Below are 16,658 nucleotides of genomic sequence, written 5' to 3'. Positions count from 1 at the left end.
TTGGCAATTTTTAGGTGCTGAAAATTGATTCAACTATTGTTGAACAGCCAACTGACTGGCATTTTCTCAACTTTTTGCTGTCATGTTGCAGAACGACGCAACTGCCACTACGTGGCGCATTGAGTGCCATAATATGCCAAAAGTCTAATAGATTCATAAACACAAAAACAAAGGATACGTCTCTAATTTCAGTATATTCTCGTCGGTTTTATAAACACACAATATAGTTGTAGTTTTTCCCCATTAATTACCGTTTTCATTTATTGAAAATCAATTTCAGTTTTCGTTAACTTTATGTTGTATATGTCACTCCTATTCATTTGATGGCAACATTTTATAAGATCGTGATCACATTTTTACTCACGGTTGTTACAGTGCGAACATTTCTTACTCGCCCATGCCCGACTCATTTTCTAAACTTATATCAACAAATCTCAAGAAGAATCCATTTAACTCTTCAAATCATCAGGTGTTCATTCGCCATCTGAAAGGCTGTACTACATTTCCCTTCATTCCTCATATGAAGTCAGGTGGCTATAAATCCTCACTTATGCAAAATAATCTTTCGCTTAAACTAATCTCGAGTTACTTTGTTGTTTAAGTGCCATCTGCTTAAAGCTAAAGTGGGCAGCTGTTATTGCTATTAAAGACTCGTCTTTTAGAACAAATGAAAGGATTCAGTGCATCCAACCTTCAGTATTTTCATGAATAACGTTGTTGAGTTGGTTTTAATCATGACTCAAGAGGACTTCTTTTTCTACTTTTGCTAATCACACCTGTTCAGTTTAACCATTTTGCCAGCGATCCTTGCCATCATTATTTATGTAGCCTATTTCACATATACATATATTTTATAGAGTTAAAGTCATAGTAGTCATGGTTGGCATTCTTTCAGTATTGAATGCTTCTTGAATGAGAGGTAGAAGCGTAGCTCCCCTCTTTCACCAAGTCAACGACGGCGCGCAGCAACAGGTATGGGAGGGGCAGCACTGCGTTACCGTCGGCTCTTGTCTGCATTCGATTCGACAGCTCAAAGCACGTCGGTGGTCTGGACACGGTTCACAAACGGATAAAAGACAAAACTTCTGATGGTTGAACATGCAGCTAACTACCTTGATTGTGATTCAGTTCTTCTCCTCCAGATTTTTGATGGCAAATAAATTGCCATCAAAGGATCCTGGGATCCTTTGATGGCAATTTATTTTGTTTTTTAGGCAATAAACGCATTAGACAGCATGTTCTTTGATGAACTTGAGTTCAGTAACAATAACTCTGGTTAGAGACGCGTAAATGTCGGGAATCGTTCAATCGCTTCGCATTTTTTGGGTCCAAACTTTGACCCTACTTGAGGAACACTTTTTTATTTTATTTCATAGTCAATGCATGGGGCAAGAATAAAGTGAGCACTCGTGAAAAACAAAATTACATTATTGTTCTGCTAAGTGCATCTGCAGGTGGCTTGCACAAAAGATTTTCTAGCAAAAACAAACAAAAAAAAGCTTCTTTTCTTTCAAAAATAATCTAAAGCCGAGTCACTCACACCAACAAATCTACAAACTCACAACAGCTTTTAAACCACTCAGTCAGAAATCTAGACCTTCATTTGTGTTAAAATGGTACGACGGGACAATTAATCACCAATCTCATCTGAATGTGAGAACTCTATTCAGCTACAATGAAACAGAAAATTCAGCAAAGTGAGGAAGGGTTACACTAATCTTATACCCATCAGCAATGAAGTTACACTGAAATGGCACTTAGATGTGGGTAAGTTGCAGGAACGACAACTTGTTCCCATGATGGGGTCTGACAGGAACATGCAAGTGGCGCCCCTGGCTCGGGGCGGCCCTCTCCCGTCTCCTCCATATCAGATGATTTACTCGGAGCTTGTTTTAGTTCGTGTCTGTCATCCTGATTGTTTAGTGTCTCAGTGTCCCGTTACATTTCTCCTAAACTCCCCCGTGTCCGTCTGGATGAGCGCCTTCAAAAACAAACCATTTATCAGTGATGATATTCGGGATCTCGGGGCCTATATTGTTAGAAATTATTAGACGGACACACACACAGGAGGGTTTTGTTGAGTGCTTCTGTAGACCCAGAGAGGACGTACTCGCTGTTGGAATCCCAGTTCAGGGCCCAATGTCCTGCCAAGTCATCTCGAATCCGAGCCACGCCGTGTTTTCCCTCCACTTTGACGTCAATGCCGGGAGGTCAATTCCCTCTTGCTTAAAAGCAGAGCGGCCTCCAGGCTTAGCTGAAGCGCTAACAGTAAAAGTCGATGTCATGTCTTCTGATAGTCGCCTTCACTTACTTGATAAATCCATTTCTTTCTAGGAGCTTCTGAACCTCAGCAGGATTTACTTTCATGTGGAGAAAAATCCAACAAGGACTCAGAGGATAAAAGGGACTGAATTTATCTTTAAAAAGAATGTCCAACTTCAAACGGGTTATAGTAAAAGGAGGAGGAGGAAAAAGTTTGTTGTTTTTTTTTGCTATACAGCAGATGCGTTAACTTCTGGATGTGAACAAAGGGCAGAATGAGAGATCGATACTTACTATGTAGGCACAGACGGGACTGAAGGCGTAGGTACCACACACATAGAGATGAGTGCTATTGAGCCGCAGGAGAATTTTGATGTAATTGAAGCAATCGGTCTGGATGAAAACAAAACGGAGAGAGCGGTAAACGCAGAAAGTCAAAAGACATTTCAACAAGCTGCTGAAAAGTTTGATCGTGAAGTTACCGTCTGAGAGCCGGTATCGACGATACGGCCATGTTTCACACACCGTAACTTTACATCAATATTCTACAGACATGTTTCCAGTCCTCCTCAGTCTGATTTTTAAATGTAGCAAACAGGCTTTAAATATGGAACCCGCAAAAACGGCAAGCTATTATGAAGAGGCAGGGAAGAATGGATGAATGGATGGACAGTTGAGTGATAGATAAAAAAGAAAAAACTCAGATACTGAGCAGTTTAATGGTGGGTGGATAAAAAAAAAAAGAGTGATGGATGGATTTATGGATGTGTGAATGAAAAAGAGGGATGATGAACAATTGAGTGAACAAATGGATGGATGTATGGACAAAAAAAGAGGAATGGCTGGATGGATGAATGGATAAAAGAGGAACGAATGTATGGATAAAACGAGGGATAAATGAAAAGAGGGATGATGGATACAAATAGAGGGATAGATGAATGGATAAAAACATCTGATTGCTGGTGGAGAGGTAATGGGTGGAGGAATAGATGGATGGACAAAGGTGGATAAAAAAACAAGTGATCAATCATCAATCAATCAATCTATAGATAAAAAAGTGATGGATGGAAACCAGAAGGATGGATAGATAAACTGACATCCGGACAATGTATCGTCAGACAGTCTCAAAGAAAGAATGATGAATGGATGAATGAATGAACAGATAAAATGCTAATAACTTTCCATGCAAATCCAAACCCAGAAGACTTAAATCCTGCACTTCTGCAGACTTTCTCTATCCGAGGCAGCGCTTTCGCAGGCCGTTTGACAGAAACCGTTCCTCAAACGCTGTTGGGAAAACCTGTCTGCTGTACAGAGCAGTTTGCCTGCAGAGCTTTGTGTAATACAGACAGAGCTGTGCACTGCAGCAGGAGGATTACAGAGGCTTCTCACCCAGGGACACAACAGCTGGCATGACAACAAGCTAACAGACAGACTGAAGAAGAAGAAGCTGTTCCCCCGGGGAGCCTGCACACTTGATGAGTCTGTTTGTATCTGCTGGAAAGGTTTGTCAGCTCTCTGCTCATGTTATTGCCTCACATGTGAAACAAATAGCAGATCGCAAGGGGAGACCGAACACATGGTGAAGGGTACAAAAAAAAAATGTTCATTGTGACTGATTTTTTTTTTACCTCCAAGTTCTTTCCTTTAAAGCTGCACTCGTCTCTTTTTCCAGCTGGAGTTCCCCACGTCAGCTGAAACGGGGAAAAAAAGGGAGGAAAAGCTGAGTAAGTCAAATAAAATAAAAGGTAACCAGAGATAATAGATGGATGGATCAAGTGGACTGAACTTTGGCTCATCTGCAGGACAAGTATTCAGCAGTTTCTTAAAAAAAAAAAAAAAAAAAAACTTAAGTAGGAGGTTTGGACTAAACTGGGAGACTGCAGGTTTCACCAACTCAAACCTAAAGACTTTTTAAGACCATCTAAGACCAGTATGAATGGGATTTAAGAGCCATTTCTTCACAGATTTCAAACATACAAACTTTGTCCAGCCAACTGGCCATAAATTTTAGCTTAATGATAAATGCAAAAGAGCTAGCTAGTTAACTAGGTAGGGTTTGTTAGCAGTGAGTTAAGGCCTTAAAATGTCCCATTTAAAATTAAGACATTTTAAGTTTTAAAATTAAGACTTAAAAAGTCTTGATTTAAGTCTTAAACTAAAGACTTATTTTAAGTCTTAAGTGGTTGTGCGTCCTTAAAAAGTCTTAGTTTAAGACTTTAAATTAAATTAAGACTTAAGTTTTAATTTAAGACTTTTTAAGGATGCACAAACACCCTGCTAAAAATGGACCAATTAAATGGCCTGAGACTGGAATCTACAAGCTAAAGACAAAAACTTTTACAGCGCTAAATGCCCATTTTTTTAGTAAATTAAATCAATTAGGAGGAAAAAAAGAAACAAATCTTGATTGGCCAGGAAAAGCCTGACTGGTGAATTTCTAGTTTTGACTTTTTAACCCGCTTGGCTCGCTGTTCCTCTTACGTTCTTCTGCAGCTTGGTCTTGCTGATGTCCGAGAGGCTGAGGGCGAACAGCGCCTCCCTGGCTCCAACGTACAGCATGTCGTCCTCCTGGCTCAGCAGCAGAGAGGTGTAATTGAAGACGCCACCCACCGAAAATCTCTTGGCTGATCTCTCCTTTGCATCTGGACAGGGAAGAAAGCACGCACGCACGCACGCACGCGCGCGCGCGCGCGCACACACACACACACACACACACACACACACACACACACACACACACACACACACACACACACACACACACACACACACACACACACACACACACACACACACACACACACACACACACACACACACACACACACACACGAGGAGACAGCAGATTATTATCAGAGAGAAGGGCAGAACGAAAAGTAACAGAAGGGTACAGAACATGTCCTGATGCTCAGAGTACAACCAGAACTCAAACGCTGTCCGTTTTATTGCTCTTCAGAGGGGATAAAGGATTAAAGATTTCCTTCTGCGACCTTCCTTTGACGAGTTTTAATCTTATGTGCTCATTATTGCATGATAATGCCCATCTGTTCCACCCACCAACGACCATCAAATGACCTCAAATCTGAATGGAGTGACACCTGAGAGAAAACCATTTAAATCTCCTTTAACTTGTAGAGCTTGTTGCTCCACTTTGATAAAACCACTTCTTGTTTTTCCATTTAGGAAGCACAAGAGAGTCGGAGCATCGTGTTTCACTGTTCGTCCATGGAAGCACGTTTCCTTTTGTTTCCATTTCAGGCTGGTATGTTCAAATAGACGTCAGTACGCGTCTCTAGCCTTGAGCTAATTTAGGATCGACTAATGAATGAGTTTTGGTAACGACTTGCTGGGTAAAAGACCACTCTGGACAAAGTACTCAACCCTAGTACTTGAGTAAAAGTACTGATGGTGAAGGCCAAACCTTACTCAACTACAAGTAAAAGTTGCTCAGTCAGAACCTTGTAGTTTGGCAAAGTTTACACCACCTGAAAAACCTCAGCATAAAAATGCATTAATGTACCACTTTTTAATTTTTTTTTTTTAAATGTCCCCACACTCCCCCCCACCCCCCCAAAAAAAAAAAAAAAGAAAAAAAATGCACTTTTGGAGACAGTTCTCCAAAAGTGATCTCTGTTTTTATCTCCATTTCCATCCTGCCATCAGTGCACGGGAGCTGAATAAGTACCCATCATTCTGCAGCCAAGCAGCTCAAAGACCTGGGTCCCTGTGTGGCGTAATAAATATACCCCAGGCAACCAGGAACCACCAATTTATAAGTTACTAGAAACTCTGGTAAACTTTATTTTTAAGAGATACTTAGTGGCACCAACAACCGGTGCAACCGGTGATTTTGTTAAATTATTCTCTGAGAGTAACTGCAATTAAAGATAAAGTTATCTTAAAACTTTTTTTTTTTTTTTACACATCTTTACTAGAACTGCCAATAAATTTAAAGTCCACATTCTGAATTTCAGAAGTAAAATAACTTCCACTTTTTTCTTCTTCCACACTTTTAGCCATCCTTGACATTTCCAGCTCCATTTCTGAACCACATTATTTTTGTTTTGTTTTGCTGAAAGCAAGCAGTTTACCTTTAGATTACGCCCCGTCACATTTAATGTGCGAGCGGTTTTCCAAAAAGACTAAATAAAAAGACCAATATGGTGTCACAAGAGTCCTAAAAAAATTCTTTGTCCAAGAGCTGCACTGGGTGATTTTAGTCATTCAGGCATTAAATGAGCAGGACGCTACATCTCTCCATCTATTGTTTGTCATACTTCTAAACTGTTTGCAATTTAGGGCCGTCTTTGTAAATGTTTGTCTCTTCCTGCTTATTCCAAACATTTGAAATGCACTCCATGGCCTCTCTGTGCCAAAAAAAAAAAAAAAAAAAAAAGTGGTGGTCACAAACTCCACGAGTTTATCCACACTAGATTACGAGCTTCTAGCCAGGGCTGTAAAAGCTAATATCTGCCACAATTAAGCCATTTACAACCCTCCCACCCAACAACCCCAAACTCCCAGTGAACAACCAGAAAACCAGTTCAGATCCCAACTATCCTGATGGCAAGAAAGAGAAAACAAAAAAAGGAACCAAGCCCCACGTTCATTTTCAACGCCCCAGGTGGTGCGTTGGGCCATAATGCAAATAGAGGCAGAAAACCGCAGTAAATGTTTACAGCCCGCGACGTAAACTTCTCCACGTGCTCACAAATGGTTCATCTTGCACTCAGGGCAGTTTGGCAGATGATCATCCTTCCCCTTGTGGGAGTGAAAGCCAGCTGTGTGAGCCGCATCTCATCCAGATTCAAAACGCTGGGCCCTTTCCACATTACTCTCTTTTAAAAACACAGTGACATCTGGAGTCAATCAGGACAGAGGCCTGCCACTAAAAATCAAGGCACAGAGAGGGGAGAGGGGGAAGAAAAGAAAAAGACAAAAACAAAACAAAAAAACTCCCTTTTGTCACTGGTGGGTCCTTCAGGACAAGTCTTCCTGCATGGAGAAAGGGAAAAAGGTAAAGGTAACCCAATTAAAGTATTCGTAAATGCTCATAAAGATGCGTATCCTAAGACTTTGCGGACACTTGGCAGACAAAGGAGGGCCGTCTCCTCCCTAAAGGGGGACATATCATGGCCCGACTGTCAAGGCTCCCAAGGATTTGGGACATTCGCTGGAACCAAACGGCAGCCTCTCCTCGGCATATTAAAACTCTGACATAAATCACGGTGACAGTCTCTCAGACGGACAATGGAATAACGAGCACTGGAGAGCAAACTCATGAAACTTTTACTCAGAGGGCAGACAAAGGGTATTTATCAGGGGGTGGATGGGTCTGAGGGAGTTGTGGTAACCGGGATGATTGGACCGAGAGCTTGACCTATGAAAAACAGAGTATGCACACCGGACAAAAAAAAAAGAAAAAAAAAAAAGAACGAAAGAAGAAAAAAAAAACCTGAATGTCAAGCAGCAACAAATGTCAAGATGCAGCCATTTCAAGAGGTTATCTTTTGAGTTTTTTTCCACGCTATGATGCAGTGGAGTACCTCAATGTAGCATCTACGGATATAAACAGTTTCACACTCAAACTCGATTTCCATTCATCACCCGGTGGTTTAATCAGCTGGCTGTCAGCAGGTCAGGCTCTCTGCCAGGGATCATCGCACCTACCATCAACACCGCTGCCTTATTGTCTGTGTTTATGTAGTAAACTGGCAGGCACCACCAGCTCTACGAATTACAACACGAGTGTCAAACAGAGGAAAATTAGTTGAAGAAATTTGGAATGAAATTTCAGGGTCACAAACCGCCGACACGCTGTAGAGAAAACACTCCAGAGGTTTGGTTTGGGAGGTGATCGGACCCGTTGCGTTTGCCCAATTCATCTTCCAACACGTCACTTTTGAGGATTAAATGTTCGCATGCTCCCCAGTATATACCAAGATGGGGTGGAAAGGATGAACAGATAATTACATAATTGTCTCAACTAACCTTGTGCGATATACATGTAAAGCTGCATTTATGCCACTGTGGGTCCAACGTCAAGACTAATTTTAACTGGCACCTTTTCCTCATTTTGGTTTAAAAAGAACGAGTTGGTCAAAGCCGAACCAGCTAGAAGCCTGTAGTGTAGAGTGTCAACGTTAAGATAAACTGACATCTCATAAAAAGTGGCAGTCTGCAGAGAAATGAATGCAAACACACGGCAGAGTGAGGATAAAATAAAAAAAAATAATTAAAAAAGGGAGCAGGATCAACCCCCTCCTTTTCCAGAGTTTAACAGCACATAAAAGGCGGGGGTGATGGCTTGGCAGCATGGTAGGTGTTACTCTTGCCAGGACTGTAAGAGCCGAGCGTAAACATGCCCCAGATTTACTAGGGCAGCATGAGCCGAGTCACAAGGCAACTGGGTAACAAGGGCAAAGAGGTTCACTTTGAGCCAGGCTGTGAAAACCAGAACGCAACTCCTTCAGACAGGAAGAAAATATACAAACAAAACAAAACTAGAATTGATAATCTGCAATTCAAGGCTACAATGGCCTACACAGGCTCAGTTTGGCATGATATGACGATGGCACTGACGAAAGAAATAAAATGACCTAAATCAGTCAAATTTCTGTATTTTGATCTATTAATGGAGCAATTGATGGAAATAAATCCTGGAAGAAAACGTGTAGGTGGCTGCAAAAACTAAATGTTGGGAAGGACCGTCTCCATCTCATCTGAAAGAGCTTAAGCTACTTTACAAAGAACATGTGGAAAAAAAAAAAAAAAAAAAAATCAAATCAGATGAGCACAGATGTTCCTGCTCTCTGAAGGCGGATGCTTTTTCTTTAAGGGCAGCGCTTCCCAGGGCTGCAGCCTCAGGCACCATGTTTGTTTTTTTTTGAATGGGCTATGCTGAAACAAAAACAACCAAAGTCAAGTTGTTGACTCTAGGAGGCTGAATATTGAAGAACGCTGAAGTTTTCTTCTTGTTAATCAGCAAAAAACCAACAACTTTGCATTTGCAACTTTGCATTCAATGCAAAGTTGTTATTCCACTTTACAATAATGCACAACCATGTTAGTTTTAAAAGCTAATAAAATACATTAACGCTTGTGCTTGCAATATGAAAAAATTTACGTTTGTTTCCATTTCGTTTATATGCGATGTCGTGTGAACTTATGCCAGCCATAATAAAGAGACATATGGGCCTTGAAGATAATAAGCAGAGGCCAAGGGCAAACTGTGTCCAGTGATTCCTAACAGGATTATATTTCAGAAATGTGTTAATGGTGCCAAAGGGCAACAAGGGTCGAAACCCCATCAAGGCAACCGCTGGAAAAAAACCCAAAGTGTTTGATGAAAATGTTATGGCATCTAAGAGACCTAAAGCCTAAACTGAGCATGAAGTCAGTGCATCAAAACAAGGTGAAGACACATCCTGCATGTGGTGTGATATTATGTAATTAAAGGCTTTCAGGTCTCATTGATGCACCCTAAGACGACATGCACCCACGCGACACTGCACCTGAAAGATTACAAAATCCTAGATACAACATTGGTGAGACAGAGAGTCACTCTGTGTTGTCTTGGGTGAGCTGTTTAAACAAATATGGCGACCCTAACGACACAAAGACGGATAGATGGTATAATTTCCTCACTAGCAACGCATAACAAACACGTCTGCGCTTGTTGTGTGTCGGGAAACTCCTCAGACTATTTTTTGTCAAATCTTTTCACAGTGTCTGGTAAATATTGTCCTGAAAGGTTTGTTTGCCTCAATGAAAGTCCTGCTTTACAGTTATGGCAGCAAAGAACAAACTGTTCCATCCTTTGTGAAGCCAAGAACACGCTGTGTCAACTGGAGAGAATAGGACCGATTGAAGAACGCAAGGTTTGCTAAAAGGAGACTTCGGAAGAAGGCAACTGGTGATGAACATGCAGTCAGATAAATGTCCAAAAGGGAAAAACAAATCTGCTCTGAAGCCACATAGAAGCTGTTTAGACCTGCCACCAAGATGCCAACTTGGACTGTGATCATAGTGGGACAAGAACACCCTCCCTTGTGGTCTTTGACAATTATCTGCATTTATTTAGCAGACAAACAGCCCTGGGCCCACTAAACGACCAACTACTGGCCTGACTGGACTCCACTCCAGCCATGAAATCATTTCCTTAAAAATCCAAGGCTGTCAGTATTCATTTGGATATACCAAGAAAGTAGGGATGTGCCGATCAGGTTTTTTCCTGCCGATACCGATCACCCATGAGGGCCGATACACCGATACTGATCACCGATACCGATCACATATTTTATTTTTTTTTATCATAAACACTACCGGTTACATTATGTGGAAAAAGGAACCTGAATTCACCTTAATTTAGACAAAAACTTGTTTTTAATAAATTTTTTCAAGAAGAAAACTAAACAAAACAGGCATTGTGCAAATTGTACTGCTATTGATAATAGTATCTTTAACAGACTGATAACACATGAAGGCTCTGAAGAGGCTAAATAATGCAAAGAGCCAAAATAAAACCTCTCAACATTGCCAAAAAAATTCAAGTATAAAACTTAACATTCAAAGGCAAAAACAGGATCCATTACAATAAACAATCCAGAGTTACTGAATGAAAACTTCCTGATAGCATGGCGGCTAGCTGATTACTGCTAGTTCTGAGTGGCTGTTTCTGACTGAGCGGAGTAATTATGCAGATCAGGGAGGAGATCGATTATTTATTCAGAGATTATCTGTCTCATGTTAGGACAGCGAAAGTTTTAATGCGTATGTAAAATTTATTTTTTAAGTTAGATGCTGCAGCTTTAAGCAGGTTCGGTGTGAGAGTCACTACCAGGTGGAGCAGAAGCGAAGCTCCGTCTGTCAAATATTACTACCTGTAGCGTAGCAGCGGTTCAACAGCGAGAGCAGAACCAGCGTCTTACATCGCAGCTCGAAGACTTAAATAATTTTGCGGGTTATTTGTTTAGCTTTCTGACCGTCATGCTAATCCGGGTGAGTGTTTGTAGCTGTGCGCTGCTTTACCTGCTATCTGATCCTCCGTATGTCTTTTTTACTGCAGTGAGCCTCGATGTAGCCAAACTCCGTCAAGTATGGCACTGTTTTTATGCCGTATTAGCTTCGCTGTGTTGATGCATTTTGACCTGCTTCAATTTTCCGCCGCAACACGCAAACTTCCCCATTCACTCAGAGCGTTATAGTTCCACATCGCTTAGGATTTGTTGCTGCACGTTTGCGCAGTGAAGGAAAGAGGAGACCAGCTGCACAAGCAGGCTGCGAAATGAGATGATCGGTATCGGCAACAAGAGCCAATGATCGCCGATCACCGATCATGCACTTTTTCACGAAAATCGGCCTGATTATGATCGGTGATCGATCGATCGGCACACCTCTACAAGAAAGTTTTTTATTTTGTAAGTATAGCACCTGGTTTGTGGCCAACTTTTGTTTTGTCCGGTCATAGCAAACGCCATTTGTCCAACTCCTCCCCCCCAGTGCGACTGACTCTCACTAAGCAGGAAGGCCGCCAGGCTAAGACTGATAGAGCAGCAGCTAAGCATATTTCTGTTAAGGAAATGGATCACCTGCCAGGGTCAGTCCCAGAACATCCCTGTCACACCACCCCACACAAAAAACGAGGCCAGTGTGTGCAGAGACGGAAACACAAGAGGACCCTTAAAGACTCACTCAATGAACAAATAATGCATCCTAAAAGATATTCAACAACTGAGGAAGTATGTCTAGCACAAATTCATTGTTTTACCAGCAGCATCTATGGAGAAAAATGCCATTAGCATGACTGAGGACACTTGAGAATTGTGCTTAATGAATTACATTATAGCATTTCTACAGCTCAGCCAAGTGTTTCGGAGCAGGGGAATAAAACCACATGTCTACCAAAAACCCAGCTGGCTTAAACGTCGTTAGAGACAGTTTCTCTGCAGCCATGGACTCCCCTCGCTGTACTCTACAAGTCAATGCCCACTTGTCGATTTTTCGGCTTCCAGTTTGTGAAGAGCCCCTCACTTTTGGACTGGCATGCTAAAGGTCTTTGAAGTGGTGCCACATCATCCAAACACAGTCCTCTGCCATGTTTCCATCTGTATGCGAAGTCCCTGGAGAGGCTCTTGATGAGAAGAGCAGCCTGAAGTTGCTCCATCTCTCCACTCACCCACAGCGTTGACTGAGGAGGAGAAGTGTCCCAACATATGGATTTATACTCTTTGCTGACGGTTTACCTCGTCTTGCACGCAGCTTTAGCTAAATGGCTGCTTTAGCTCTTGCCCTTTCCCTGCTGCATTTAATTCCTGTGGTCATGAAGCTATGAGGACCCAAACAAGCAAAGGACCATTGGATTAGTCATTGTATTTGTGGATTATAGCAGCAAAACTTCTCCAAAGGAAGGCCAGTTGCTTCCACTTTAAAGAAAAATTGCCCCGTTAATGTTGTCTTTTGGATGCATCTCCAGTCTTCTCAGGCAAGCACAGAAAGACCGTTTCTGCATGCATGTTCAGAGCGAGGCATGTGGAGTGCGTTAAAGTTCTGGAACAGGATCAAGAAAGTTTTAATGAGGGACGCATGAGAAGCTTGGTGCTACCCTTCCAGATGTGACTCAAATCAAATGTTAAGTTTCTTCTACTGCATAAACATGCTTGTCCTCGATCACACAGTTACGTGAAACGTTGCACTTTGAGCTGCTATTAGGATGAAGGTGCTTCATAAATAAAACTGATTGATTGTGTCATTATGATTGGCTGAATTCATCTCAGTTAGTGCTTTTGAATCTAAACTAAAATGTTTTGAGGTGGATTCTATGACATGTACCTGTTTTTTTGTTATAGCTTGACCTTTTCTACCAACTGTATCTTTTTGTGTATTGCATTTGTTGCTGCCTCCTGGCCAGAACTCCTTTGAAAAAGAGGTTTTTAATCTCAATGCATTTTTATCCTGATAAAATGAAGATTTAAATCTTAAAAATGATGTCAAATGTCCCAAATTGTAATTCACTGGACTGTTTTAAGACAAGTGTATCTTTTCAGCTTATTATTAAAAGTTAATTTGTTAAAATGATTAAATTTTTCTTTTTAAAAAGAGAAAATTGTATACATTTGTTCGGCTGATGCACTTCAAGAGTTTCTTTTAGCACATTTTAATTTATCATTATTGCTGATGAAATCCTAAATCCAATATCTCTGAAAATGTGAATATTTAATAAAAATATTTATTTAAAATATAAAAATAAAAAGCCTAAAGACTTTCCAAACATGTGCTATGTTATGGGCTAAACAATCACAGTGAAAACTGCTGAATTCACTTCTCTGTTAATAAAATGTAAGTTTGTTAACAGAGAAGTTGGTTGTTCACAAAGAGCTGCATCCAAGAATTCATGGAAAGTTGAGTGGAAAAAAAAACAGTCTAGTCGAAAATGTGCACAAGAAATTGTGTAATAACTACAGTACTCAAAGTAATGCAGTTCTTCCCCTCCCCTACTTGTTGCTGCATACTGCCAACTCATAGAAGGGCTTTTTCATTATGCCCTTGCTGACAAAATACAGAAATTGGGGAGAAGAATGTGTTAAGCAGCAACATCTGACAGCATCAAGTGAACTTTATGCCAAAACTTGTTTCCATATTCAGGTTGATTTTTTATTATTTTTTTATGTAAATACAGCACATAACTATAGCAGCTGAAGGATACATGGATCAGCATGTTCTAGGATTTACTTACACAGCAGAGTTGATTTTAAACCTGGCATAAACCATTATATACAACATCAACAAGATCATAAACGGCCTGTCAGACAAGAACATGGGATAAATGGAGCATATTCAGTTTTAATGTTGGGGAAGGTAGGGGAAAAAAGCAAACATCCTGCTTGACATCCACATGAATGCAACAAGTCTGACATTTGCTAGAGACTCAATTCAACCAGGGTGATGAACACCCAGCAACATCCAACACATAAAAGAAAAAAACATTCTTTAAATGGGTGGAAAATAAACCAATTTTTTCTTGGACCCTTCATCGCTGCAATACAAAGGGGAAAAAAAAAAAGAAAAAAAAAAAAATCACCCGATGACACTCTAACCTCACATTCCTCTCTGTCCTCCTCGATTAACGGCAACACAAAGACTTCTCGCCGCCTGCCATTTTCTTTAAATCAAAAGGCTGCTGATGGAAATCTGTGCAGACTGAGCGCTTCTATACATTCCCTGGAGCGTGCAAGCAACAAAGTCATTAAAATGTCTGAAACAAACGGAGCTGATGTGCAGTAATTACACTCCATTGTTGCACCCGTTGCGGTTTTATGTGCAGGCACTTGTGAGTGCCACCTCTGCTGGAAGCCACAGGCTGCTTTTCTTTCAGGATCGGTGGGCGTGTCCTCTGCTGGGATTTAGGTGGGCATCGGAGCATGTCTAAAACCCCATGAGTATTTTATCTGACCCCAGCCAACTCTACACTCTTCCCCCCCCACACACATTTTTTTAAACTCCTCCTCTGTTGGTTGCTGAACTGAGGTCCACACATTGCCAAGGTCAGTGGATTAGCATGCATGAGAGAGGGCGCACAATATCCGCTAAACATCAACTTAGAGACTAGAAAGGACATGGTGAACACCGGGCATCCATTAATCAGCACCAATCATCATTTGTTTCCTACAGGACATCGATGTGAAAGTCATTACAGCAGAACTGACCAATATTTTTCCTTTTAGAAGGAAAAGTCTCCTACCAAGACCTCAATTAAAAGTAAACAATTAAACAAAGTTATTTTTGGATCATGTTGGTTTTCAGATCAGACCTGTTGAACCTACCGCTTCATCATCATCAACCTCCTCAGAGAGTTTTGGGTCTACCCTGGGTTTTCACCAGAAAAAAAAAAAAAAAAAGTTTCACTTACACTGAACAGTACGGTTCGGTACCCTATTTTATGGTCTGGCATATTCAGGAGAGCCTTTCCACTCAGTTTTACCCTCAATGGGAAGGCAGGGTTGAACCCAAACAGCTAATGGTTTGTCTTCTAGTGCAACAACAAGCGTGATGAGCTAGAATGTCTTGTGCTTGTCTCAAGTGGTGACACATTTCTGTCACGCAATAAATGCACAGTTATGTGAAGCTAGTAGCTCCACCCTAATTGTTCTACAGACCTGCAACCAAAGAGGGACCAGGAGTGGTGCGGTATGGGTCTGTTGTATGGGCTGGCTTTACAATGGAAAAAAAAAATTAAAAAGTGGAAACGAGGCACGAGAGGCTTCCTGAACCACCAGAGCAGCCAGTCTGCTCCGAGCTTCTCTCCAGTTGACAGAGGGAAGAACACCATCTCTAAGATCGATTGCTGACGGGGAGAAGCATCTCTTTTCCTGTCCTGTAGGCCAGAGTTGGAATGTAGATGGATCAGAAAATGGAGAACTTTGTGTTCCGATTCAGGAGTAAAGCCCCAGTATGTCCACAATGTTCCATCCTGCCATTCTTCGTAAACAACACACCAACATACTTGCATTCCTTTGCTTGAGGCAGAGACTCAACCTGAACCCAGAGGAAGCAGTCAACCTGTCTGCTACAGAGAACCTTGGCCTCTGACCAAGGGGAACATATCATCATCCCATCTGGTTTTCTGGGTGCTGTATTGGTCAAGACTTAATGTCCTGGTAAAATCATCAAACAATGAGCGATTCAAAGGCCTTGACAGCACAGGATTACATAAAAGCATAGTGGCTCACCTGGAGAAGGGAACCTAGAGTTTCCTAGAGAGCCATGCCTCACTTGGGAAAACTCAAGGGCCCAGGTTGACTGGGCCAAATTCAAATAGTCGACACCTGGTCACGTGGTTGTGTGACATTTGTTTTCACACACAACTGTCAAAGTCCAGAGGAAACGGTGCGCCAAGTTCCTAAACCCCTCCTGCTGCAGTATGTGCAATGATGTTTCAGACATCACTTTCCTGCATCATAGTTTGGTTTAAATGAATAATCTGTCAATGTCCATTTTCTCAAGGCAAAAGCAGCTTTAAAGAAGAAAAAACTTTCTCTGGGCATCTTTGTAGGAAGACAAGCTGCCAAAGAGGTTCCTGACAACCAACAGGGATACATGCTGCATGGTTGCCTAACCAACACTTACTGCTTCAAGCCTCTTGATACTCCATGTACTGCCCTGAAGCCTGTAAGGCATAATGGAAAACAGACAAGCCCTCCTTCTGCCACAAAACCCTTTCACTCACTGCACATCTGAGATTAGCCTGCTCATTAGGAGAGAAGGAAGGAGCAAGAAAAGAGGAATGGAGGGGGGGAAAGGAAAAAAAATAAAGTAAAAGGATGCTTTTCTAGGAAAAGGGCAAGGATCCCCTCAGAAAAAATATCCAGGGACCCCTTGTTCTTACAGGCAGCACA

The 16,658-nt window shown here is 41.5% G+C and overlaps 1 protein-coding gene across 1 annotated transcript in view; it reads right to left on the bottom strand.

Moving 5' to 3' along the window:
• The window catches only part of LOC106931417 (semaphorin-4B-like), a 58,481-nt gene that overhangs the window by 22,112 nt on the left and 19,711 nt on the right, over nucleotides 1-16,658 (bottom strand). The window contains exons 3-5 of the mRNA XM_015009536.2: nucleotides 4,747-4,907; nucleotides 3,894-3,956; nucleotides 2,557-2,655 (exon numbers count right to left, since the gene is read on the bottom strand). Coding sequence (XP_014865022.2) covers nucleotides 2,557-2,655; nucleotides 3,894-3,956; nucleotides 4,747-4,907 — 323 coding nt within the window. The remainder of the gene's footprint in view (nucleotides 1-2,556; nucleotides 2,656-3,893; nucleotides 3,957-4,746; nucleotides 4,908-16,658) is intronic.

Source organism: Poecilia mexicana, unplaced genomic scaffold (assembly GCF_051168715.1).
Source record: "Poecilia mexicana isolate PSO_F unplaced genomic scaffold, ASM5116871v1 scaffold_3, whole genome shotgun sequence".
Taxonomy (NCBI): Eukaryota; Metazoa; Chordata; class Actinopteri; order Cyprinodontiformes; family Poeciliidae; genus Poecilia; species Poecilia mexicana.
Note: the sequence above shows the minus strand (reverse complement) of the source record. Positions and strands in the feature narration are given on the sequence as shown.